Source organism: Callorhinchus milii, unplaced genomic scaffold (genome assembly GCF_018977255.1).
Source record: "Callorhinchus milii isolate IMCB2004 unplaced genomic scaffold, IMCB_Cmil_1.0 Scaffold7, whole genome shotgun sequence".
Taxonomy (NCBI): domain Eukaryota; kingdom Metazoa; phylum Chordata; class Chondrichthyes; order Chimaeriformes; family Callorhinchidae; genus Callorhinchus; species Callorhinchus milii.
In genome coordinates this window covers 17,036,012-17,063,592 of record NW_024704748.1, presented here as the reverse complement: position 1 = coordinate 17,063,592, position 27,581 = coordinate 17,036,012, and the positions used below count along the sequence as shown (strand labels likewise).

Sequence of the window (27,581 nt, the reverse complement as noted above, 5' to 3'; positions counted from 1 at the left end):
AGTACCATCCAAAACAAAAGATCAAGCAATGCACAAGCTAAGGGAGACCAAACTTAATACTGTAGTCAATACAGTATGAATTGAGTTATGGGTCAGTGAAATAGAGAGTTCTGATTATCATACTGTTCTTCCTCCAGGCTCAATGGAAAGGCAGAATTTTAAATTTCATTGTGAACCCATCAAATAGGGTATTCACAACCGCTGATGGTATTTGCAAGTCAGAATAAATTCAGCTCTTTGATTCTGCAGACAAATTTCAGAAACTCATAAATTGCTTCTGTTAACTTCCAAAGGGTCGTTTATTTGTATCAGCCCTCCAATTCTCTTCATGTATTGACTGCATCTAGAGAAGGGGCAGGCTAATGCTCTTATTTGGTTCTTCTTCAGATTATTAATTTCCTTCTATAACCTGACCAGTTCAAGGAGGCAGTGCTTTTAAAACCTTAACAAATATGTATTTTGTATTTTCAGGTAAGCTTGTGGTGTTGCAATTACTTTTTCAATTTTCCACATCATCAAACTTCCTTGTTAGATAGGTAACCATCCTGCCTCAAGCATTGTGTCTCTTCAGTTCTCCATTATAAAAATTCTGCCCTCTCTTCCTTGCATTTTTTTTGTTATTAATATTGTTTTCCACCAACTTCATAAAAGCACTTCCTCATGGTTCATTGATTGTTCTATTCTTCCATTAGCTTTTTACCTTGTCTAAAGAGCCACCATTTAACTGATTCGTTAATCTCTTCTTTAAAAAAGCCATTAACTTTGCAAGAGAGGAAATCTGTTATAGGTTACTATGAAAAGTTTCAAACTTGACATGATAAAGTTCGCCAAAACTGACACTATTCTGTCCCTGACACATCTCTTGTCTTATTACTGGTTGACCCCGTTGGTACGTGAGCTGGTTGAGTGTGGGTTAGTGTGGGTTAGCATGGGTTTGCTGTGGGCGTGAGATATAGACTTAGCTTCCAACACTGATTTCCTTCTGCAACATTACTGACCTTGAAGTCATCAGGTCCTGGTGATGCGACATCAGGCAACATACATATCATGTAGGAATTGAAGTCAGCGGTGACCTCATGACCTGGAGGTAGGGCTGGCAGCTATTTTCTTCCCCCCAGAGTTGCTATAATTTGGTGTATATTTTTTGTAACCCAGACATTGCATTCTAAACATGTTGCCCTCTACCACAGGAGAGTTCCCTAACTTTGTAACCAACAAAGCACAATCTGGAAAAAAATGCTCCAGAATACAAATGCTATTGCCAGACTGAACATATTTAAACATTAGTGTTCTCTTTCTCAATGGCTTGGTGAGTAAATGAACTGAGTTTTGTGCCATTGAATTCAAATAGATTGGGCTGTATTGGTATTCAAATCCAGGTCCAAGCAGGTTCTAACTTTAAACTAATAGGGTATTTTGATCAGTTGTGCACAGGAGCCTGTTTACTCCATGTGCAAATAACATAATGCACAAAATAAAATCTGATATTGTTAGACCTATCTTTTGCTATTATCATTCTTTGCATCACCGCCTCTCACTGAAGCCAAATAGCAACTTTAGATATTTAGATTTTTAAAATTCTAAATATATTTTGTTGTCCATAAAGAGTCAGTTTGATTACCTGGTAAAATCAGTCATCTCCATCATGATCATACACATTTTCTTAGCAAGTACAATGATGTCATTGCTGGTATCATCCCATATTTCAATTTCTGCATCAAGTTTACTCTTTACTTTCTTGAAATCCGCAACTTGCTCAGCAATCTTGGCCTTTTCTTCTTCTGGCAGCTCAGTCATCTTAGCCTGAAACATATCAGGAAGGAAAAGGATCATAGAGGGAGAGGTATAATAAATCTGATAGTACTTTCAGAATAATTTACTGCATCTGTCAAGAAAATTTGCATTGCTTATCATTGCTCCTTAATTTTCATCTACTTACCATCTCTCATTCCTATCCACTCAGTTACCCACTCTCAGCCATTCAGCCAGTCTCTTTAATATTGAATCAGATGCCTCATACAGAGGTATACAAAGGATCATCACATTGGCAGGAAGAAGTCAATGATTATTGGTTAAGCATAAGTTATAAAGGGTTAAAGTCAGTGACAACACACGACAGAAACTAAAAAAAAATCACAAACCACTCTCAGTTGAATCAGTGTCTCATTATCCAGACTATTCCTAATAACAAGCTGCTGCTTATACGACCACATAAGCTTGGTGAGAAGTGATGCAAATTAAAAATTCCTACATACCTTTAAAACAGAAGTAGCCCCATTCAGCCTCTCGAGCCTATTCTATTAGAGCATGGCTGATCTGTACCTCAACTCCATTTAGCCACCTTTGCTCCATATTCCTTGATACCCTTACCTACCAAAAAACTATCGAGCTCAGTCTTAAAAAATTCCAGCATCCACAGCCTTTGGGGGGAGAGAGTTCCAGATTTCCACTACCATTTGTTTGAGGAACTTGTCCGAAGCTTGATTTTAGAACCATGCAAGAAGGAGATTAACAGTAAAGGAACTTAAATCCCTGCCATCTGTTGCCTGTTGAGCTGATTTGTAGACCATTTTTTATTATGCTGAAAAGTATCCTTTTTAACTCTTGTCTTTAGAATAATTACAATACAATGTAATTTATTCACTGGTCACTTACTCAACCAGTGAAAAAGTGGTTTTGTATAAGTGAAAAAGACTTGCCACAGATATTTGCTTTTCAGCTGTTGACTATTCCATTGGTACTGTTGTTTGATTTGGATGTTTTGTTAGTCAAATTCTATTTTATTTCAGTCTATAAACTTCTGCTCTGTGTGACAATAACTGCTGTTCAAAAAGAATGTGGGATGCTGACATGTTTTCATCTAAAATCTAGTGCACAGAACAAGTGAGGGAATGGTTAATCCCTCAGGCAAGTATTCTAAAAGAGCTGATAAACATAAGCACAATTTACAAGATAAGAGCAAATGTGAATGCCACTTGCAGGATTGTTATGAGAGGTGACAGAACTGAAAACATTCCAAGCAAGTTCTTTGATCGATAAGATAATTAAATGCAAAGCATTGCTGACATCATAATCATGCACCAAAGAACAAATTCTTGTCTTTATGATTTCAAGATGATCTCACCTTCCTTTGACTAATATTTCAAGCACCAACTCACGTTTATATTTTGTGATAAATTTAAGTTACTTCTGTGCGTCTAGATTCAATAGTTTCTTCTTTAAAAATATGTAACCCTTGTTTTATAGCTAAGATGTGCCATTCATTTGCTCTTTTCATTATAGGCCATGTGAATAATAACTTATATTAGCAAATAAATTAATGATACCAAAATCTAAAATAAGTGTTTCTATTAATTGCACAGTAATATTCACTCATTCACTTTAATACACCCTTTGTCTTGCCACATTAACATCTATTGTCATTTCATACCCTGTCAGTTTTTCCTTCTGTTTGAACACTGGTGCGACTGCGGATATCATGGTCTTCCTCAAAATCAGACACATCTTCAAGTTCTTCAGGTGTCTGGGAGAAAAAAAAGTAAATGGAAATGTTATTAAAAAATCAAAGCAGAAATGGATGAGAACTAAATTCTCAATGTATTTGAACGTTTAGTCACTGAACCTATGACCATGATTGGCGTTTTCATAATGCTATTAAATCAAAAATCGCAAGGTACCAGTCTAACCCATTATTTGACAAGTTTAGCATCGAGCTTTAAGCTACTTTTCAAAGTTTTACTATATGATACTATACGATTAATCTGCTCCAATTTACATATCCCAATGGAGACCAAATGGAAAAATCATTGTATGTTTTATAAAGTACATTTTCTGTAAAGTTTGGGGGCAATGATAGTGCTGAATAAGACATAATGCTATTCGATAACGTATCTTTATCCTATTATGTCTCTTAATTGATATGTGATGGTAATAGAGACAGAGAACCCTGAAATGCATATAGTCTTGTACATTTTTAAAGTTGAAACCTTTTGAATATTATGAATTTTGATATTTCACCACAGGATGCAACAGAGTAGCTGAGACCTTTCCAGAAAGTGACAAAACGTGTGTCTTGAGAAGCCTTTAAACAACATTTATGGTGTCACATGTAAGCTACCAAATTTTCAGAAAGACAGATTTATATTTACCTGAATTTATTGTCACTTAAACATTAAGATTTTAAAGAAAGGTTTTGCTGTTTTCCATACTACAAGTAGTTAGTGTTGACACTATTGAATATACAACTCAGCCATGTTTACTGTGGAAAGACAACCATCTCAGCAGGATAATGGTACTAGAGACCCAGCTGTGGATTTCTCAAGCAACTAACCATGTGCAAATAGTACTTCTCCCACTCGGACTAGCATTCGTAATCTCAATAAAATCTTGGGAAGAAAAGGCTATTAAGTCTACTAAATGTGCCCTTTCTACAATCCACTTGTGACTATCCATATTGAATTCTCTCTCCTTCCCTCTCATTTTATATTTCTCATGTGCCAATTTATATGTTCACTTTTTGGAAACTTGCACTAAGAACAGAAAGTTGCAGCATCTCTTTCACTTATTCATACATACACACACATCCGTGAAAAGCAACAGTGCATGCATACTGCAAACGCCCATAAATCACCTTCAAAATCAATAAACTTCTTCATTAACCTTACCAACAATGTTTGGACTAGTCAAAGTCATCAACTAACATAGAGGAAAGCTTTAACAAAATGCTAACAGAAAGAAAACTGAAACACACTCTTACATTTCAGATCGATTGTAACTACTTCTAGGTCATATAATTTTTGCATCATCTTGTCACTTCTCAACATGCTTTACTGACATCACATGTAGAATATATAATATTACTACATACATTAAATCATTTGAAATAACTGCAGAAATCAAGGTGTGAGTGGAGTTCTGACGAAAGTTTATCGACCTGAAACATTAACTAATTTTACTTTCTCCATAGATGCTGCCTGACCTGCTGAGTGTTCCCAGCGACTTCAGTTTTTATTTCAGATTTCCAGCATCTGTAGTAGTTTGCCTTTGGCAAGTGGAGTATTTGATTTGCGGTCCCACAACAACAACAACAATAACAACAAAATTACATTTGTAAAGGGCTTTTCACATCGGGAGGACGTCCCAAGGCGCGGGAGCCTGCAGCATTAAGAGAGCCCTGGTCAAAGTCATAAACACCAGGTGGATGTTATCCACCAAATCCCATGGCATTAATCGAAAAGAGATGGGAGTTTCTTACAATGGCCAGGGCCAAATAAAATTGGCCAGTCATTTCATGGCTGTTTGTGAGATGTTGCTGTGTCAAATTGGCTGCTGAGTTCAATTCCAAAATACGGAGTCATTATACTTTACAATAAATCCTGTGACGCACTTTGAGATGCCCTCCCGATGTGAAAGGCACAAAATCAAATGCAAGGATTATCATAAACATCATCCTTTCTGTCTATTACTAGCGCTTCTTGTTCTCCTTGATATTTATTGCCTTTGTGCTCCGCTCCACCCTCGGCGGCCGTGCCTTCAGCCACTATGCCCCGAGGCTCTGGAACTGCCTTCCTCACTCCCTTCGTCTCGCTCCCTCCCTTCCCATTTTCAGGTCTCTGCTGAAGATCTTTCTTTTCGACTGCACCTTTGGTCACTTTCCCCCCCTCCTCCTGGCTCGGCCCCGGGATCCGTTACTGTAAAGCGCTCTGAGATGCCATCCGGCGTGGAGGGTGCTATATAAATCCAAGTTGTTGTTGTTTAGCACTGTTGACCATTCCATTCTTCTCCATCTCAACTTTCCTATAAACCTTTCGTTTTGGCTCTAACCAAGACTGTTTCCTTTGACGCTGACAACATCAGATGGCTTCTTAACTACTTCTCCAAAAGCAACCAAAACCTTCATCCACACCATTGTCACCTTCAGACTTTGTCCTTGTCTCTTCACTGTGTTGTGTTAACACCAGGGATAACCAGAGAATAGCCAGAGAGAGCAGAAGCAAAATAAGAGTATAAATTAACATAAGCTATTCTTGTACAATTCTTACTGGGTTACTGGGTAATACTGACAAATTTGAGAATGAGTAACTTATCCACTGTCTGTGGATTGTATGAAGCATGAGTGCATCTCAAAAAGGAAGGGAAAAAAATACAAAATATAAGCTACATTTTTATGCCAGCATAATAAAATTGAATGGTAATTAGACACAGGTCACCTAGCTCTCTCTGAATTCATGCATTAGAGAGACAAAAGGAAGTTTATTACAGATGGTCAATAAAAATAAATGACTGAATTGGTAGATCTGGTTACATTTCACTAATTTTATTTAGGTTTCAGAATTTGGTCTTGAAACATAAATGATAACCATGGCTACCATAATTGTGTTGGTTGTAACAGAATGACATTACTTCATCAGGAATCCACCAAGAAATTGATGAGTATCTTTCAAACATGAAGCAGAAACTCAGCTGAGACATGAACTGTGTTTGCAGGGGACTAGTCATCACTTCACTATAAATCAACTTCCCACTGTTCAGACAAATACAGGTTATGCCACATGTTGATGTGTGAAACAGCTGGAATCTTGATACAAAACTGTAAATTTAGCACAAACAGGTAAAGATGGATCAAATAGTTACTTTGATTACACCTTGCTTATTTGACTATACTATATATGATATTATATGCTGCAACATTCCTGATGAATTAAAAGCTGCTTATTTATTGGCGTAGTCAATTAAATATTGAAACAAACAAATAAATAATAATAACTTGTAAAACATACCCAAAATCATTTAAGAGATATAACATTATATAATATTCCTAATATTTTTAACTTTGGCATATTTACCTTTCATCTATCCCATTTGTGACTTTTGCTTGTATGGGTTTATTCACAAAGTACTTCATTCATCATTTTGGATGAGTAGGACAGCAGCTAACACTGTATGAGTCTTTTAATCAGTTTGGCTCAGTCACAGTGGATATCTGCGAATGATCCATCTATCACCTAGCTTCATTCTAAGCCTTATTCTAGTTTGACAAGATGTTTTGTGGCTTCATTCCAGTGTAAAATTTAGTCAGCCATTTGCGTCCTGAAACATATGAGTCAGAAAACTCAATAAAGGAAACAAACAAATTCACCAGAGCTTATTTGTTGTCTTCAACTGATCTGTTGTTTTAAACCCATTATAATTGTCTTGAAACTGTTCACTAAAAGTATTTAGTTCTGCACATCTACTTTAATAACTGCATATAACAACTGTATATAAAGGCTGCAGAATCCATTCTGTTTAGCTTTATGGATCCCACCACATGGTTTTAGTCTCGACTCTTTCTGCTCTACTTATGAAATATCCTGCCAGAGTACAATCTCACTGCCCAGACTGCCAATTAGTTAATTCATCAAGTGACAACAGTTTAATCTCTAAAAAAACACAAGTAAGATTAACTTGATCACTTCTACAACTATATCAGACCTTGATAGATTCAAAAATAGCCCTTAGAGTCGGTTTTCAACAAATAGACCAATATATTTTCATAATACATGTCAAGACCCAGGAAATTAGTTAGGAAATAAACTATTTTGAACTTTGGAACTAAAATGAGCAAAAAAAATTAGAAATGGTAGAGAGGACCTTATTATAATAGTTGGGAATGAGAAGAGTAAAGCCAAAATAATAAGTCGTAAAGCTACTGCTGACAGGTAATGGCAGTATTTTTTCCTTTTATTTTCAAGTCACACCTGGAAGGATCACAGTAAACTGTACTCAAGCAAAGGCAGGCATGCTTGTACTCAACCTGCACCTGCTCGCAAAAAAATATTTCTACACAATTCAGACTTTAGAATAATAATCATAAATAATCCTATTTGCATTTAAACATATCCTATTTTTCAGTTTGCAGTGAAGCTTGTAATAGAATACTTCTCAATTCTGTCACATGATACAGCTTTCAACAATGATACATGGAATACTTGAACACGCTGGAACAGGGCATTTAATTTGATGCTTTTGACATGATCACAACAAAGCACTCATTGAATTCTCAATTGCTTTGCAAAGAATGTAATGCAAGTGGATTTTTCAAAACTATGAAAATATGTCTGAAATCCTGCAGAATGATCAGATAAACTCCAAGAAGGCCCTCTCTGTCATTTCCTGATGTGCTGTAGTTGTAACAACTACAACACATCAGTTGTAGTTGTAGCCTTTACATTGCATTTTCACACCTCAGTGCCCTTTGCTTTCAATTTTCCATCCACTGCAAATAAAATCTAAAATGTTGTCAACGTTGCTAAACTTTAACTTCAGAAAATTAATGGAGGGAAAAGAACATGATGGTGAAAAAAAAGGTTAGAATTGAGGCAAGGATTGTCAATGGAACAAAATCAAAACTGCTGCAGTGGCTCCATGTTATGCCTGATCTAGTCTGTAGTTAAAATAATTCAATGCCAATGTGATATTTTTACTAAATTGAGGAAAATGTTATGTTGATATTTTAAATTGCCATTAAAACTTTCAAATCACATCCCAGATGCATGTGATGGACCCAATATGAAAATCTGCAAGGGTGACCAAAATGTCCACAATTTACTTGCTGTTACTTTTGGACTGGAGGAGAAGATGATAATGCAGTCTGAGGAGAGAAGGAAGCTATGTTTGATCAATGAAGATATGGAGTTTCTGCTTGAATAACATGGAGTCCATGGAATGTACAACAGAAATCTCTACAGGAATGGGTGGGGTGATGTGCCTTTGTCTTGTTTGAAGAACAAACAGGCTTAATGGATTGAAGGTGGATCTTCTAGTTCTTACCATAGATAAATGGACCAGCATAACTACAGGTACTTCAAATTCATCTCTGTGACAGAACAATAGATGGCTTCTGAAGGTAATACGGATCTGAAAGTAACCACTGTCAAGCCCAGCTGTAGTTAGTGTTCTGAGGAATGGAATTATTGTGCATTGCTTTGTTCAAGATATTCTGTTGTATACATCAAACAGGCAGTTCAGCATATTTAGGGAGTGGGTTCATCCCAACAAAAAAAATTGAATTTATCCTATCCAATTCATCGTAAAGAACTAAAATTGTCAGAAAAAACAATATATAGTCAGGCAGAAAAACAATGCAGCCATAAGAAAATCTCAAAAATAATACAGTATTAAAAGAAAAGGCTGATAAGAATTCTGCAGGAACCTATCATTTTGAATAAAATTTTACTGATGACAAGCAGAATATATCGTCATTGCTCTCAGCATAATGCATTGTAAGTGTTCAGATCCACTTGAGCTGTATTTTAGAAATGGCATAATCATTTCCTGACTTTAGAAAAAGAAGAGTAAAAACATTGTAACTTACTTTATTTGTGGTTATTTCTCAGCTGCTGTCTCATCATATAAAACAAATAGATTAGTAGAAAACTCATCTTTTCCACTGACATCTTTGATGTGAACAGAATGGCTGCTTCCTGATCAGCAGTATTAATGACTTGCAATCATGTAACTACATTTAATATCTAAATTACACTTGATAGTTACCAGAGAGTATGTTTCTTTAACACCTGGCATATCTCCAGATTGCAAACAATTTGATAGCAAAATAATTCTACTCCAAATTGAAGGGCAAGATCCATTACCATTTCCCATGAAAGTATGTTTCAGCAATCCTAAAGTTGTCTGCTGAGAGTACCCATCAATAGTACAAGAAACTTCTGCCAAATGCTAATTGGTCCAGTCGTACCAAAATCCATCATGAACAATGTATAATTGTGAACTTGATCAATCAAAGTCTCATTGTACAAAATGTACCATAAGTGCTTTCATTTCAGCATTTGATTTCCATCTACAGGCTGCCCAAAAAAGTCTTATTTTTCAGCTAGTATATAAAAAAAACATAATTTCTTTAAGACATATGAGACCTTGTAATAGACTTTTTGGTCACCCTGCATTTATATGACCAAAGCTATCACAATTTCTCTCCCAGGTCTACAGGTTTGCATTATTATGTTTTATAGTTGCAAAATAGTTCAAACATCTTTTTAGTGGTATTGGTATTAATTGGCAAAAGTGTTCCTAAACCACATTAGTTCTTGATGACACCATTAATGCAATATTTATTCATATACAGTAAACTCCTGATAAAAATATACTGGCTTAACTAGGCACTAGCACTTAAGTAGCTGTCAATATCCTGGCTGCTCCCATGCCAAATGTTAATAAGGGATTCTGCTTTACTTGTTACGCTGCTTTACATATAATTAGTCACATTCTAAAAATTCTTGTAAAATTGATCAGATAACTAGTCCTCTAAGATGGTCTCTTGCATTACAGAGGGCTCCCGCTCTATCCTGCGACTGGTGTGGGTGCTTAGCAGAGGTTGGGTGCGCATGCATTACACAGGCCTCTGGTCTATTGGAGGGCCTCACACCGTATCCTTGGACAGGTTGGGGGGGAGGCTAAGGTGTGGCCCTCCGATAGACCAAAGGCTTCTGAGATGCATTTGAGCATGCGCGCTTAATCTCTGCTGAGCGTCAGCACCAGTCACAGTGCCTTGCAGCACCCAGGGAAGACCTTTGTCTAACCAGCCACTCTGGACAACTAGTCGCTGAGTTCTTTTCTTTAGAGTGATGAGTTATCAAGCATTTAGTGTATAATCAACTATAAAATTGCAGGATTCAGGTCATTAATTTTGAATTAATATCTGTTCTCAAAACCATCTATAGAGATGGTTATACAAATTGAACTGTTGCGTAGACTGCAGTATAAATCTGGTTTGTGCTGAAGCCAATTTCAAAAGAACGTTTTAATTTGAAATGTTTAACTTTAGAAGCTTAGGATGATCCATTAGACAATCCAACAAAATAATATTGCCTTGTTGTTTCTGTCTATTCATATTTTGTTTCTAAGGTAATTAGAACACTTGGAGTCCTTTAGCTCAATAGTTAGAGCACTCGCCTTGCAAGCGAGACACCTGGGTTCAATTCCAGGCAGGGCGAAACCTTGGGCAAGTTTCCTTACTCCACATGCCTAATAATAATCCCTCCAAAACAAAAAAACAATAATAAATTGTTCATTTTCAATCCATGACTGTTGTGGGATACTGCTGTGCGCAATTGGCTGCTGCGATTCGCCCACAAATATACAGTCAATTCACTTTACGGTATATTCTGTGAAGCTCTTTGAGACATCTAGAAGATGTGAAAAGCGCTATATCAAATGCAAGGATTATTATTATTATTATTATAATTAATAGAGCTACACATCTTATCAATGTAAATGTATGCAAGAAAGGAAATTATTGACAAATATGACCTGGAATTATCTGAACTGAGTTGGGTGAATGAAAATAATAGATTCTATTGTCTGATGGGCATTATTCTGATTCTAGGAGGGTATTACAGAAAAGTGGAACATCCCAAAGCTAAATTCAAAAGTTCTAGCTGACAGTATAACTCATTTCTCATTAAAATATTTAAATGTAATGGGATTTGGGGAAGGAAGGAAAATAGATCGAAACAGAAGCAACAGGTGTGTGCCAGAATCATGTACATACTAAAATTGTGCAGCTTTAGAAAAAAAAATTTCAGATTTCAACATTTTCCTGAAAGCTATGGTTACAACAACAATTCAATGTTAAAAGAATGGGATTGCAATAGATTTAGTGAATATGCTATCACAGAGCACTGTTGAAACAGACACATAAATGAGTTGAAGCAGAAACTAGAGAGAAGGTATTAAGATATATGGTGAGAAGGCAGATAAGTGGAGATGATCTATTAAATAGGGCAAGACTTGTGATTTTCTGATCCTTAAAAATCCTGTGTTTTAATAATAATCCTTTTGTTTGATATGACGCTTACAATGATGAGGACATCTCAAAATGCTTCACACTATAAATACATAATGTCTATGTATTTTTAGGGGAATATGGCAGCCAATTTGAGTACAGCAATACTCCACATGAAGTCAATTTTACCTGGAACATTCTTGGCAATGATGACTAATTTAATACTGTAAATATCTGAGCTGTCCTTTCTCCCTCATATCCGCGCCACAACTGGCACCGCCTTCCATCACCTCCGGAATGTCGCAAGACTACGGCACTACCTCACCCCTCATGCGGCTGAAACTCTGGTCCACGCCTTTATCACCTCAAGGCTGGACTATGGGAACTCTCTCCTCGCCGGCCTTCCCGCCCCTCCCTCCACAAGCTGCAGGTCATTCAGAACTCTGCAGCTCGTGTACTGACCCGCACCAGGCTTCGGGACCACATCACTCCCACCCTCGCTCGCCTCCACTGGCTCCCCATCCCCCAGAGGATCGAATTCAAGATCCTTATCCTCACCTACAAGGCCATTAACGGCCTTGCTCCCTCCTACCTCTCTGACCTACTATCCCCCTATCTACCTGCCCGTTCCTCTGGCTCCGGTCTGCTCCACATCCCCCGCCCCAACCGCCCTACCATCGGTGGCCGGGCCTTCAGCCTCTCAGCCCCCAGGCTCTGGAACTCTATCCCCCAGTGCCTTCGCCTTGCCTCCTCCCTTTCCTCCTTCAAGGCCGGTCTCAAGACCTTTCTCTTTGACCGAGCCTTCAGCTCCCCTCTCGACTCTCTACCCCCTCCTCGCTCCCTCCCTTCCCTCCCCTCACCCTGACCGGGTCCTGACCCAACTGTACAGCGCCTTGGGACGTCCTCCCGACGTGAAAGGCGCTCAATAAATGGAATCTTGTTGTTGTTGTAGTGGAATGCCAAGTGGAGAGAATCGCAAATTGTGAAAATGCTATAAAACAAATTAACTTCTATTCACAGTGCTGCAATTTTGTTTAATTTTATTTATAAGTGCCATTCTTGAGCTTTTGCTGGAGCCAAAGATTTTTTGGAAAGGTGTTACAATGGGCAGAAAATAATTAATGTTATTTTTTGTGCTATGGAAGTGAATGCTTTAGAGCGGAAAATAGTTATAATTTCTTCTGTGAATCACTCTCACCTGGGGCTTTGCTAACATGCAATTTATCTTGCATTTCAGCTGAGCCATGTGAGCAGTTTACCAGATTTATGCCTCCCGCCCCACAATATATTGCACCGGCCATATATAAAAAAAAGTTTCAGAGAGCTTTTAAAATGATTACTACTACTTCACGATTATTAAATAACCATTCACGTGATGTTCTTTAATTTTCTTTTAAATGTTCCTTTGGAGACTTCTAGGTTATTTAATGGAAATATCCCCTTTCAATGAACCATGGGTCCTAGTTTGATTTGCATGAGCTTCTCAGTGGGAGAAAAGTGCACTACTCTTAAACATAGTATTGTCCAAATGATGTAAGAAGCTGTGCTCCAGATAGATTTACAGCAGCTCAACCCCAATTTATATTAAATAATTGGTTCGCAGGAATTCCCTACATGGTCCTGAATGGTGGTTAATTTTCAAAGTTATAAGAGAGCTGTGAGCATGCCCTCATTCCTATAATAACATTAAAATCTTTAATCTTTTATGATTCATAGTTGCTTTAGAAAGAACTGCATTAAAACTGGAGTTACACTGTGGTCCTTTGCATTGATTCAATACCAAAAATATCTCCTGGAAATAGTTGTTGAAATGAGACAAAGTAAAATCAGTGATATTTTAAAAAGGAATTTACTGCACTGGGCAGAAACTGGACTGAATCAACATTAACTTGTAAAAAGATAATAAAAAACAACAATATAATTTGCACATGATCTAAATTAATGACATAAGGTGACCCACTGACCTAGAAAAATAATCTAATGCAGCCAAATTTGTAAAAAAAAAGCATGTCATAATAGATAATCTTCAACAGACTGCAGCCTTATTGGAACAGGGCTTGTTATCATAAACATTTTCTTCTGGCTAAATGTCTAATGAAGACAACATGGGAGTTCAAATAATAACAAGATTAACTTGTTATTTCCATTGCAGTTCTAATGATGATAACTGGTTGTAGCTTCTTAAAACTTAGTTCTATTTGACATTTTCCCCTCTGACACATAATTGTTTGTTCCTGTAATGACTTTTGATCATCAAGAGCAAACTGACACACCATGTGATCAAATTTCAACTGCACCAAAATGAAGATTAAAATGTCAGTGTAAAACAACAAAATGATCTTGCACAATTATTCCATGACACAAACTCTACCTTCACGAACCTTACAAAAATAATATTTCAATGATACTTCATGGAAAATACCATGTTAAATACTCTTTAACTAATTGTCAACAACCAAATTAAAGGAAGGGCAATACAATAGCCTTGGCCACAAGTAAACCTGCAATACACCTAAAAACAACTCCTGTAATGTCTAAGAAACATGGGATCCAAAATTACTGGACAGCTCTCCCTGTATCTTACATCTTCAATTTCAGTCAACTCCCCATTATAATTAATTCTGTCCTCTTTATTATTTAAAAAAGCTTAGAGAATTCAATTATTAATTGCATATACAGTACTTAATACTTCACAGGCTCTAGTATAATGACATGACTAGAAATAATGGGCCCAACCAGATGGAATGAACTAATGAGTTAATTACATGTGCTTTCCATTCAGTTTCATTCATTGTATAAAGACTATATCAAGGAACCTGTGTGCTACCAATCATTTGTTCAATCATGAATAGTAAATGTTTCCTTGCCTATTTATTCATATTACTTTGCGATACGTAAATCATTTCCTTTGTATTAAATTAGCATAAAAGACAGTTGTTTGGTTATCACTGAAACATATCATCCATATTATCTCCTACTCTACTGGTAGATCTCATAGGGCTGGTTAAATCATTTGCTCTAGAATGACTTTATTCCCAAAGTATCTGGATTGCGAGCAATCCATTTTTCATTTATTCAACTATTTTTTTCTGTTGGGAATTAAAATGTCAAATAGAACAGTCGGCCTACAAGAAAAACATTACATGGCATTATGGGAAGTATATTGTTATGCTGAGGTCTCCACACATTTTCCTTCATGACCAGCGAGTTTTCACTTTCATGTATCTGAAATTCCCACTCCTCATCTTGCTTTACATTTGCTTTACTTGCAATTGTGTCAAAATCTAGTAACTAAAATTGAAAAGCAAGAAGCAGAACTGAGCTGAGTAGAACAGAAATACTGTAAAAGTATCTCTGTAAAATATAAAAATACTGAATTTTGATCATGGTTATGTTCATATGTAACTCTATATTAAGATATAATACATCATCATACACAAAGCACTATAGTCTACTGTGTGCATAGCTGGTTTCACTGGATCTCTTGATTACCTGAAATGTAAGTTTTTACTTTACCTGCTTGGTTAATCCTCGATGATCGTCGGCATGACCACTTTAACCACATCTTTATTAGCCACTTAATATTAAAAATAATTGTCCAAAAATCTCTATTGACATCATTTGAGGTGCATTTATTACTGGACCATTGTGTTAAAGGCTATCACAATGAAAGTACACTAAATGCAGTATTTATCCAATCCGTAACAACTAAATAACCTTTAGAACATTTCCCTAGCCTATTTTAGATAATACTGTACACACTCCTTTTGAACACCATGTCGATCAGGAAAGTCATCTTGCTGAAAAATGTCACAATTTTGATATTGAACATTTATAATGGGAGCATCCTTTGTAAGGCCTTTTTCAAAATCACAATATTTTATATACAAAATAAAACAGTCCCTGGTGTTTATAATATATAAATCTAAGAAACTCAATCCAATTAATATTTGTGAGGAAAAAAGCAAATAAGGCACTTGGCTGATAGAAGTTTACAAAAATAAGCGACTTTGAGGTAACAAAATTATTTTTCAATACTTTGAAGTGATTTGACAAAGTTGAACGAAATTTAAAAAAATAGTCAATTTAAAGGCAGGAGGGAATTCAGGCAGAATCTTTTTCCAGAATCGCTCTGGGACACTAACTTGAGGGGCACTATATAAATGCAAGTTGTTGTTGTTTAAAAGAATAATAGATTTGTAGAATAATCCTCCAAGGAGTCTATTGAGGTGGACAAGTTCAGGAAAGATGCCAGTGAAAACTTCTAAATAGGATTTATCTTTCAAAAATAGATGGACTTGTTGGTGCTAAACCCTTTTTATATTCCTAAAAAATATTACGTTCTTCAACTGTTTCCTGTTGTATTTAACGGAAGATACAAAAGATGAAGCACTGATTTATCTAACCTTAAAAATCAACACTGATGTTTAACCTCTTGCTATTTATACAGGATCAAAAATATAAAACAGTGAAGTCACTGAGAAATATTCTACAATTGTATACAGATGAAAGACAACATTCTTTTGTCTCAGGTTGTACAATCCTGAAGGACCCACATTGTATATTGCAGCAGTAGAATTTGAAAGTAAAGCCAGATGTTAGAGTATACAGTGAAATCCCAGAGATCCCACAAGCAAATGGCAACTAAAAATCAGGACAGAATGCAATGACAGTTATGGACATTACACAAGCAAAGGAAATCACTTTGGAGTCATGGCTCATGTCAATGTTTTGACACATTGTTCCTGTGTGGGTTGTATTATATTGCTGGTGTAGTAGATGTAATGTCTCTGAAGACACCTCTCCACCTGCCTGCTCCGAAGCATTTCAAATATTATTGTTTTCAAGTTTAAACCTTCATTTTTATAATAATGAGTTATGATCATTATTATTGTCAGTGGCTCTCCGGGTATCTGCTTGTTAATGAAGGTGGTTCTCTGAGAATAAGGGAGAGGTCTCTCGCTGGTGGTAACTAACCTCCATATGATAGGTAAGCGATCGGGAAGAAAAGTACAGGTCTCCTGCTGGTTACGATAGACGCTGCTTGTAATTGAGAGGTAGGAACCTCTCAATTTGTCCCTTGTCTAATTTCCCCATGGTTAGTAAGTCTGATAGTACTCTTAAGATTGACAGTTAGAAACCTAGGGGACAAGCACAAATCTCCCTCAGGAAGAGTCAGCATATCAATTAGGAATAATGAGGCTGCTCTTTATGTTTTGTACTTGTGTTATTTAAATTAGTCAATACAAAAGCAAAAATAAAACATTGTGTATCCTGATTTAGAATGATGGTAAATTTGAGAAAATTTTATGTCTTTTAAAGCAATTATTTTTTGAAAACAAGAGTTCCTGTATTAGCTTGTTTTAAAATTCTTCGTGTAACCTAAGATATACTAGCGATACCTCATTGGCAGAGTGCTATGTCTTGATAACTATGGTATATGTGAAACATGAAAACATGGCTGTTTCCAGATCAACGGGTCACCATTGACATCACTTCCAGCACTGAAAAAGGCCATTCAACCCATCATATCTGTGCTGGATTTGAAAGAGAAATTCGTTCAGTACCATTTATCTTGTCTTTTCCCCATAGGACCTGCAAATTACTCCTTTTTAGACATCTATTTCATTTATTTCCTGCATATGTGTGCTAGATGCAGGAAATGCTACGAAAGTCACTCTGAAATTGCTGCTAATGTGCCGCTCTTGACATTTCCTGGGTGCTGTGCTTGCGCTATGTGAAGGACATGCTAATCAGTGGTTCTTCCTGTGCATGGTCATTGTGCAGGAAATAACTCAGCAGTGATCTACCACCACCAAGTCAAGTCATTTGTTTAGTGTGGGAAGCTCAGTCAGCATTATAAGCCAGTTGTACTGTGTTACTGGTTAGTGCAGTTCCTCAGTAGACCCTCACCCAAGGTGGGAAGGCATTACTGTATATTGAAGGGTGTGTGATGGTGTTCTTCAGTGTAAGTGTGAATATATGGCTGAGACTGACCTCCAAGTATGTTGTGAATATGTGAAGCTGTAAGTTAAACTGCACTTGAGCTCTTGTCTGTTACTTTCTACACATTCAGATCCTAATATCACCACAGTCATTCAAGAGAGGCATTTCTCAGAACGAGAGAAAATTGCTGCATATCAAACTATTGTGTGCCACTCTTATACTTTAATAATGACAGGTTGAAGAGATATTCACCGCCTTTGTAATGTTGTCAGTCAAATAATTTCCATAAATTGTAGTAGGAGTCCCATTAGACATGAGAAAAATATATAATTTTATATACTTATATATATCTTTGCTTACCCTTATCATCAAAACTGCACTTCTGACATCATGAACCGAATCATAGACCTTTTTGGCCGCATCAACAAATGCATTATCATCAAACTGGTGGGGTGAGTCAATGCTGAGTGCTTCCAGAGCAATATTAACTTGCGCGATGAACTCTGGCATAGCTGAAAAAAAAGTTTAAATAAATGAATCACATAAGAATAAAAATTAAATTTCTGCATAAGCAACTAATGTTTCTCACCATAAAACAAACTACACATATAGAGTTCATAAATTATGTGCTTGCATCTTTTTTACTTTATGAACATGAATTGTATAACACTATATGGTTCCACATTTCTAAATGATATTTCAATTTAAATAACATAAAAACTTCAAGTGAGGAAAAGTACTGATATTTTATTCACAATAGACATTATAGATTAGGAACAACATGTGTTATAATATTGAAGTACCACCTTCAATCAACTATTAGAGGTTCATGGAGTCAAGCAACACATTGATTCCTGTATGTAAATACCCATCTGTGATACAACAGAAACACTGAGGAGATACCTCTTCAAGCATATTTTTGGTGGGCAGCTGGATGTCTGACACATGTGGAAACCCATCACATTGCTTAAGAGTATCCAAACCAAACTAACAGTTCTATGCATCTCAGCTAAACATGGAAATTCCCAAGATATTTATTAGAATGGAATGCACATTCTTTCTTTGGAGGGATGCATCTTGCTTCCCTAATTTCGGAGAATATGAGGCACAGATTGCCAAGAGACAACCTTGGGGTTCACAGAAGATGCTTTGTGGAGTATTGCTGGAATCTTTTACTCCTTTTTTAAAAAAGCATCCAGCTCCCCCTCCCCCCTGTGTACTGTTAATTTCCATCACCTAAATACTTTTCAACCTGATGTTTGAGAATGTCATGTTCAGTCTTTTGTGCAATAGGGAATATTTGTGGCACTTATTCACTTCATTAACATGGACAATATATAGGTTTGAACAGAAAAATACCATTCCTGGTATATTGCAATATTATAAAATGTTGTTAGCAGCACTGCACAGCTAAAAATAACACAGCTCTTAATTATGAATTGTAACATGCACAAGGACACAGGGCAAGGTATTTTTTTACTTAGCACCCAGTGTTACTGTTACCTGTAAGACCCATCAGTATATTGAACACTGTAAATTTCAACAAAATAACAAAATACCAATTATATAAACAGGTTCTTTATGTTAGAAAGGTAAGCCAAAATAATAATCACTATGTCTGGGGAATTGTAAATTGACCATTGATTTCAAGACTTTGATCTAGTGGTTCTGTCCTTTAAACTAGTGAGTTATCATTAATTCAGATGCACAGAACATATCTACTAGCACAATACTTAAGTACAATGTACATATAAAATAACCAGTGTTATTCCAGCTTTTGTTTACAATATGAAATATTTCTATGTGTCATATTATTAGGAAACAGTACACAATAAAATCTCACATGCAAAATATATGTTTTTGGCAACATCTTTATACAATAAATAGTTACACAATGGAACCTTCATAAGATTCACAAATGGTACCTTTGTCCTACATAAAACAGAATTGTAGGAAAGGCAGTAAAAGTCAACTAGAAAATCCTTTATCCCCAAATCTTTGATGAATATTCATATTAAGATTAATGCATATATTTTATTTAAATTTAGTATAGTGATTTGTCAAATTTAAATTAATGTGTTTTGTGGGGGTCAGCTGGGTGTCTGACACATGGAGAAATGCATCACCATGCTTAAGAGTATCTAAACCAGAGTTCCATGCATGCCACCTACACATGGAAATTCCAGAGATGTTTATTGGAATGAATGTGCACTCTCTCCTTGAGGGGATGCATGCTGCTTACCTAATTCCAGAAATTATTTGGCAGGTTGGCAAGGCTTGGAGACCCCTGAGTGTGCATAGGGGTACTGCTGGAGGCTAACCAGCTAAAACTGCACAGCTTGTCATTGAGATCATTGCCTAACAAGCGTTCCCGCTGCTTGTCCAGCTAGGATGAGTGAGATGAAAGGTGTTAGAAAGTAAGTGTGTGAGATCGGGGAGAATGAATATGAAAGTGAGTGTGTAGAGGAGAGGGAGAAAGAGAGAGAAAGAGGAGAATGAGCATGAAAGGGATGAAAACGTGAATGTGTGTGAGAGAGAGGGGGGGGAGATTGAGCATGAATGGTGTGATAAAAAGAAGAAATAAAGTACTGGAATAAAGAGTCAGCCACAGTTGTTCAAGAGTCCAAAATCAAGTGTTTATTGTTAACCGTTTTACAGTGATATAGTGTGGAATGGAATGAGGCTGAATAAGGACATATGGAATAACAGAATAGAGCTGATAAGATTATACCTTTCATTCTGATTTTAAAAAAATGCCAGCAATTACACAATGCAATCTGTACCAATTACAAATAGCATATTTTTCATAGAACTATTTCAGTACTCAGCAATATTAACATGGCCTTGTATTAGAATATGTCAGCTTTTACAGTCCTGATGTGAACAGGTTTTACTGACTTGTTCTGCTAAAGGCAGCAGGAGTTCTCTCTCTAAAGACTTCTTTGATCAGCTTTGTTGAATGCTGAATATGTGTTATTACAGCAACAGCTGGAACCAACAACTTTTATGAGATAAAGGGAGTTCTTTCTTAGTTCTTCCCATTCATTTGAAAAGTTAGAATTTGTACAATACCGTTTCGATAAAGAAATGTGAAGAGGATTTATAGCAGCAAAATCAAAATAGAGATGAGAGTAGACTTATAAGCAACCTCATTAAAGAAAAAAAGCCCAACTGTACTTGACTTCGGGAAATCTCCGATTTGAATGTAAAATGAAATCACTTGTTAGTTATGATTGTACAAAAGATATGGATTTCAAATCTGTTGTTATTTCTCCAATAATGATTTGCCCAATGATCAACGATGTTCAAAGATTAATGTGGCAGTGTGATAAGCAAAATTACAGTTCTGTAAATCGCAAATACTTTCTCCCTTAAAATAGCTTCAATGATAGTTTCTTACATCAGCACAATTGCAATACAGTCATAATGGCATTTTTAATGAAGGTCTTTCTAGATGATACTTTTAACACACAAATTATTGAGTAATTAGAAAAGTACAAATACTATGGCTACATGGTCTTTGATTTTTCTATTAATTTTACTGAAAGGGCACTTATTTGCCCTCAGTAAGCGCTAAAAACAAACAAAAAAATTAGTAAATGCCAGCATGCCTTCTGGTAAATCTTTTAAATGTTGCAAAGGTCAGAGAGTCATTTACACGACATTCTTGTAAAATTAAATATTAATTTAATGAAAGCAAAATGCTGGATTGCTGACATTTATCTTGCAATAGGAAGCAAAATAAATTGTTGCCACCTAAAATCTGAAACTCTTTAATTATATCAAAATACCAATGGACATGGATCATTGTCAGCGGCAAAATTAGTTTATTGCGGTGTTAATCCTTAGCTAAAGGACTTTCAATCAATAGGTGTCACAATCTTTTGATAAAGAGGTTATCAAAAGGTTATTAACTTTTGATAAAGTTTTTTAAAAAAATCTTTGTTTCCATTATGTTATTAAAGAAAATAATCCTTACATTTGAAATGGTGACCTTCGCATTGGGAGGACGTCTCAAAACATTTCACAACATTTACTGTACACTGTGGTGACTGTCTATATAGTCAACAACAATGAGCAGCAAAAATAAAATGCACTCAAAATAGCATGAGCTAATATACCCTTACTTGCATTGAGCGTATTCTTTTATGAAGAATTTGTAAAGTTATCGACCTGAATGTTATTAGTTTCCTCAAAATTCAGAACTCAAATATCATCATATCCTTCCTTTTTAGTTCACACCTATCTCTATATCCTCAATACATAACTACTGTAATCTATGAAGACCTGGATCATGTCAGCCTTCAATCTTCCTTTCTAAAGTAAAAGCTCAGCTCCTCGAGTTTCTTCTAACTTTCAGTCTGGTATCACCTTTGTTGGACTCTCTCCAAAGCATCAATATCCTTTTGAAAGTGAACTGATTAAACCTGCACCCAATATTCCAAAAGTATTTCCACCAGCAATGGATACGTTTGTTTATATTTAAAAAAAATAACAGGTTCTATGCCTTTTCACTGAAATGAAGTGATGCTTAACATTTAAAAGACAGAAATAAAGGGAAGGGAACTAAGGGAGCATTAAATACATTTTTGAACTTCAAGAGTTCTATCTCATGTTTGGTTGCTGTGATTTGGGGAAAAAATGTCAGCATACTCTATTATTATTATAAAATGTCATATAAATAAGGTCTCAGTGAAGGCAATCATGCTGGAGCTGTGCCCCTAACACCCCCATTACTCCCCCGAGCTGGATAAGTACAGCATAAAAACTATATATTTTTCTACATTACTCTCAAACGTGCAATTGCTTTCAATGTTTATACAAAAAATGGTCTAAAGTTTCAATGTGAATGTTTCCATTATTAGGGCTTTTCAAGTTCACCATCTTCCTTAAACACTATCAATAATATTGAAGCAATTCACAATATCTACACCAGATCTAGTTCCCATGAAAATTCCTCAAAAAGTGTTTGTTAAGCAAATTTGGTAGATTTTATTTGATGTGGATTATTGAAGCCGCTATATTTGATGTTAATGAGTTAATGGTAAACCTTTGAAAATATCTGAATTTAAATATTTTTTGACTAGTTTCTTCAGAGGTTATTTTACAATGTACCAGATATACCATTTTCCTTACAAAATGTGTTCATTGCCCACCCAATGAATGTCAGCAACTGTTTAATGTGTCATGAGGAGTTAATAGTTTCAGTTACATTCGTCTTATAGTTCATCAATTCTTAACATCCTCAAATTGTCCTGACTGATTATTTAAAATGCATAAAAGATTGTTTCACATCAATTTCCTTGAGGTACACATACGCATTGTGTAAAAAGTTATGTACAATAAGTACAGTACAGCTTCTTAAAAACAAGGTGGTTGAGGGTCCAGAATACCCTAGCCTGCCTTACAATGGGGCATTCATTGCACTTGCACGTTGCCAACCGACTCCCATACTAAAAAAAAATGGCTAAGTTCCTGGTCACCAGGTTGCTACTGGCATTTCTTTGTTAAGGTGAATGCACAGCATACAGGAAGTGACTCTGGAGCGACCTGGTAGTTGGCCATTTTTAGCAACTGGGAAGGCAAGATTGATGATTTCTGAGTCATCAGAGGTTACCGAGATTACATCACTTCCTTTGTGGTACACATACGCATTGTGTAAAAAGTTATGTCACCAACAACCTAAATAGCTAAACTCTGCCTTTCTTTTAGCGTGGGAGCCTGGTGAATACTGAGGCTCTGAGCAGTGGGTTCGTTTTTTATTCACTCAGAAGCATTGCATTTTATGTGACTCTACCATACTTTATCATTAATAATTTAATGATCATTATCATGACAAACCTCATACTTTTCACCCCAAGAACTATTTAAGCCATAGTCAAATGTACAGTATTTATTTTACCCCAAAACAGAAACAGATTCAAACTCAGAAAAATATCTTCAATGGCATCAGTGTATTCATGCAAGGGCATGAAGGGATTTGAAAACGAGTGTAAGGATCTTGAAATCGAACCGTTCAAAGATAGAGAGCTGTGGAGCCTGACAAGGACTGTGATGGGGGTACAGAGTTTAGTACAGAGTTTAGTGCAAACAACAAAGTTTTGGATCAGCTGGATTTTGTGGATGGTGGAGTTGGGGAGACCGGCGAGGAGAGCATTTGAATAGTTGAGGTGGAAGGTGATGAATGCATGGACGAGTGTTTCGGCTGCATTTGGGGTGTGGGGTAACTTTTGTCAAGAAGCAATCAACTGACGACTCAATTGCATTACGGTCTAAATTTCTATTATCCAATAAGTGTATAAAAGCAATGTTGAATGTTGTCCGGATTAATTATGTTTTTGTTATTGTGGCCTGAGTGCTTGAATTGGAAGCAACACATTTTTGCCACCACTAACAAATAACAATTGTTACAATGCCTGTACCCATATTCATCAACTCTACAATGTAAAAATAAATTAGCTGAATTATACATATATGTTTTGGCAGCACAAACAAATTATTGCTAGTGATATGCTGGTCAATTAGATGGTTTGTAAACAGTGCGTGAATCCTGATTATTAACTTGCTGGCAATTGTAATGAACAGAAAGAGAAGTATATGTAATCACAACTTACATGTTAGAATGGAAACATCATGATTCATTTAATGCTGCACAATGCAGATGAAGTTAATGGATGTATGTGTCAGCAGAGTGCACATTAAAAAGGAGTGATTATATTGTTCAGCAACAAATACATAGTGAAGCAAAATATTCCTGAGAAAATAAAAGACCAAAATAAAAGATATGTTTTGCCACACGTACATCCACTTAGCAGTTCCAGGTTAATCACTGTGAAGTGGTAGCATCCACATCAATCTTGCTGTATAGCGATTAGTGCTGATCTCAGGAGGCAAATGTTACAGTTGCCATCAACATCAGTTGCTGATTTTGCCATGGTAGAGAAGCTTTTCTGAGTACTGCACATTAGCATAGTACACACACATATAACTGGCAAAAGTAGGGGAGATCTCATTGGTTTCTGGTATCTCCTGTGCAATTAATTTCTATACTTAGCTTATTGACAACATCTGTCACTTAATGAATAACTTGAGCACCGTATCTATCAAAATTCAGTGCCACAGAAATGTTTAAGCCATAATGCCTGCCATTAGATGTCTATCTCATTAGGAATTGGCATTACTTCAGTTAATTCACATGAGTCGTATCAGTCACGACCATAATATTTAATTTGATTTACACGATGTCCGAGTTGCAGGTAAACTTGTATAAGTCATATACAATCTGATTTAATCAATAATCTACACTGCATATGTGTAATTCAATGCAGCCGGTAAGTGTGGAAGTAATGGAGGCTAGGGGAGTGGTGGTATGAGTTCGCAGTGACTTGTGCAAATAAATCTAAGTGGTTTTCATAGAAAACTGAATGGGACTCAGGTGGACGTATGACTTAGGCGATTATAACATTTATAAAGATAAGACTTTTGTGAGTTTTACAGTGGCGTATTTGTAGGCATTGTACTGAACTAACTTCTCATTAAAATATAAACGCAAATACATTCTATGGATATATGCACCAAATACATAAGCACCATTATGGTAAATGTGCCCTTGCAATATTTCCACATAGTTGAATACATTCTTAGCATTGGACTATATTACAAAGGATAAGTGCAATGGAGAAATAATGTTATTGATTACTTATGTCTGTAACTTTAATTAGTTTCATTCAGCCTAATTACTTTCCATCACATCCGTTTTTATGAGATGAATTAGAAGAGAAGTACACAGACTTTGCTGGTGAATCAGGTTATTCAAGGTTAACAGTACTCTTTTTACCAATTTATTTGTCAAGACCGCACCATGCTATCAAACAAAATGAATACAGCATACAGTAGAGAAAACTAAGACTGTTATAGGTTTATGTCTTTCAATTCTGGTAACAGCACAAGCACAGGAAACATAAAATGTATGTTTGTTTTGCGAGGGAAAAAAGCTGCCAGTATACAATACTTGGAATGAACCATTTTTACTTGGCATATTTTCAAAAATATTAGTACGAAACAGGAAATCTAATAGAGAAGCTTCTGTAGCAACCGTATGTGACAGCATTGGAAAAGAAGCATGGAACAATTCATGGGAATAACTTCAACAATGAAGGCAAGATATTATCTTTTCTTATTGGTGAGAGAGGTTAGGCCCCGGTCACCCCTCACCGCAGACAACCCTCCCCACCCCAAATTCTTGCCCCAAATTGTCAAAGGACAATGTGGACCTAATGCCTATCTTCGCGACCACCCAAGAAAGTCAGGTGACTGGATAAGCCCGGTCTGAGCCAAGTGACAAGTGCTCAAGCAAGCTTTGCATTCCAGTATCTCTGCTTCCTTAACTAGTCTTCCTTAACCGCATTTTTCCGCCTGCATCACATTGCCTACCTCCGCCCGTACCTCACAACCAACACAGCCAAAACCCTCGTCCTGACCTTTTTCACTTCCCGGCTGGACTATTCCAATGCCCGCCTCGCTGGTCTCACCAGCAAAACCATACACAAAATTCAACTAATTCAAAACTCCTCCTCCCGGATACTCTCCAGCATAAAACTCTGTTGCCCCATCACTCCAGTCCTTGCCAGGCTCCATTGGCTCCCAATTACCGAACCAATTGATTTCAGGATTCTCGCACTCGTTTTCAAATCCCTTCATGCCCTCACACCTCCCTACCTATCTGATCTACTTACCCCCCACTCCACCACCCACTGTCTCCACCTGGCTGGTTCTGCCCTCCTGTTTATCTCTCGTCCCCTCCTCTCCACCAATAGTAGCCGTGTCTTCAGCCGCAACGTCCCAAAACTCTGGAACTCTCTCACTGAATCCCTCCGCCTTCCCCCTTCCCTCCCTATTTTCAAATCCCGCCTGAAGACCTTCCTTTTTGATTGTGCATTCGTTCACCTCCCCTCTCCCTCTCACCCTGGCTCAGTGTCAGATTCCACCACTGTCAAGTGCTCCAGGATGCTATCCCGTGTGAAGGTCGCTATTTAAATACAAGTTGTTGTCCATTCCACTTGTATGTTGTGCTGAGAATGCATCAGACAAACTGTTTTTTGATAAGATTCCTATAAGATTTTGTATCAAATGTGATTTTTTCTGGACTTAGCATTACGGTTAGAACTATAGAAGGGAAAAAATTAGGATTTAAATATTATGGTCTCTTTGTCTACACACACACACAATTCACTATAGCTGGGGATTATGGAAATTTACTTTTGCTGAGGGCAGCAACATGTGGATGTAGACCAAAGACACTTTATTAAGTTGACTGTTGTACTGCTATGTATTTTGCCTATAATGGAAAATTACTGAGCATTTATATTGCTGTACCTTGAATTGAAATTTTGCTGATGATTGCACTAGTGTATTTTTTGTGTCCTTGCTAGAAATAATGTTTGTCTTTTCCTTGTCTAATATCCTTCTTTGTCTGGAGAAAAGGATGTGTAACCAGATGGTGTGATAATGTGAGAAGTAAGACAAGGAAGTGGTGTATGTGTGTGTTAATTAGGTGCCCTTCCTATCCTTACATAATGTTAGTTATGTTTAGAAGGAATGTTCAAATGAGATGGTCTTTGTTAGGTGAGGAGTAAAAGCAAGGAAATTATATCTGTAAGACAAACCAGGTGGTCTTGAGGTTAGAGTTGAAGGAAAGGTCGCAAAAACATGTTTGTTTATGCATATAAATACTGTGTTTGAGTTAGAGAAAGACTCTACCTTGTTTCCAATATTGTTCTATGGAACAAGCTTCATTCAACATTATATTACAACTAGAAAATAAGAAATTCATCAGCATCAACTCATTGATGTG

General features: G+C 36.6%; 1 protein-coding gene across 1 annotated transcript in view; it reads right to left on the bottom strand.

Annotated features, from left to right (window-relative positions):
* Positions 1-27,581, bottom strand: part of LOC103181072 (catenin alpha-3) — a 245,557-nt gene that overhangs the window by 30,533 nt on the left and 187,443 nt on the right. The window contains exons 13-15 of the mRNA XM_007897286.2: positions 18,089-18,240; positions 3,431-3,523; positions 1,622-1,803 (exon numbers count right to left, since the gene is read on the bottom strand). Of these exons, the coding sequence (XP_007895477.2) occupies positions 1,622-1,803; positions 3,431-3,523; positions 18,089-18,240 (427 nt within the window). The remainder of the gene's footprint in view (positions 1-1,621; positions 1,804-3,430; positions 3,524-18,088; positions 18,241-27,581) is intronic.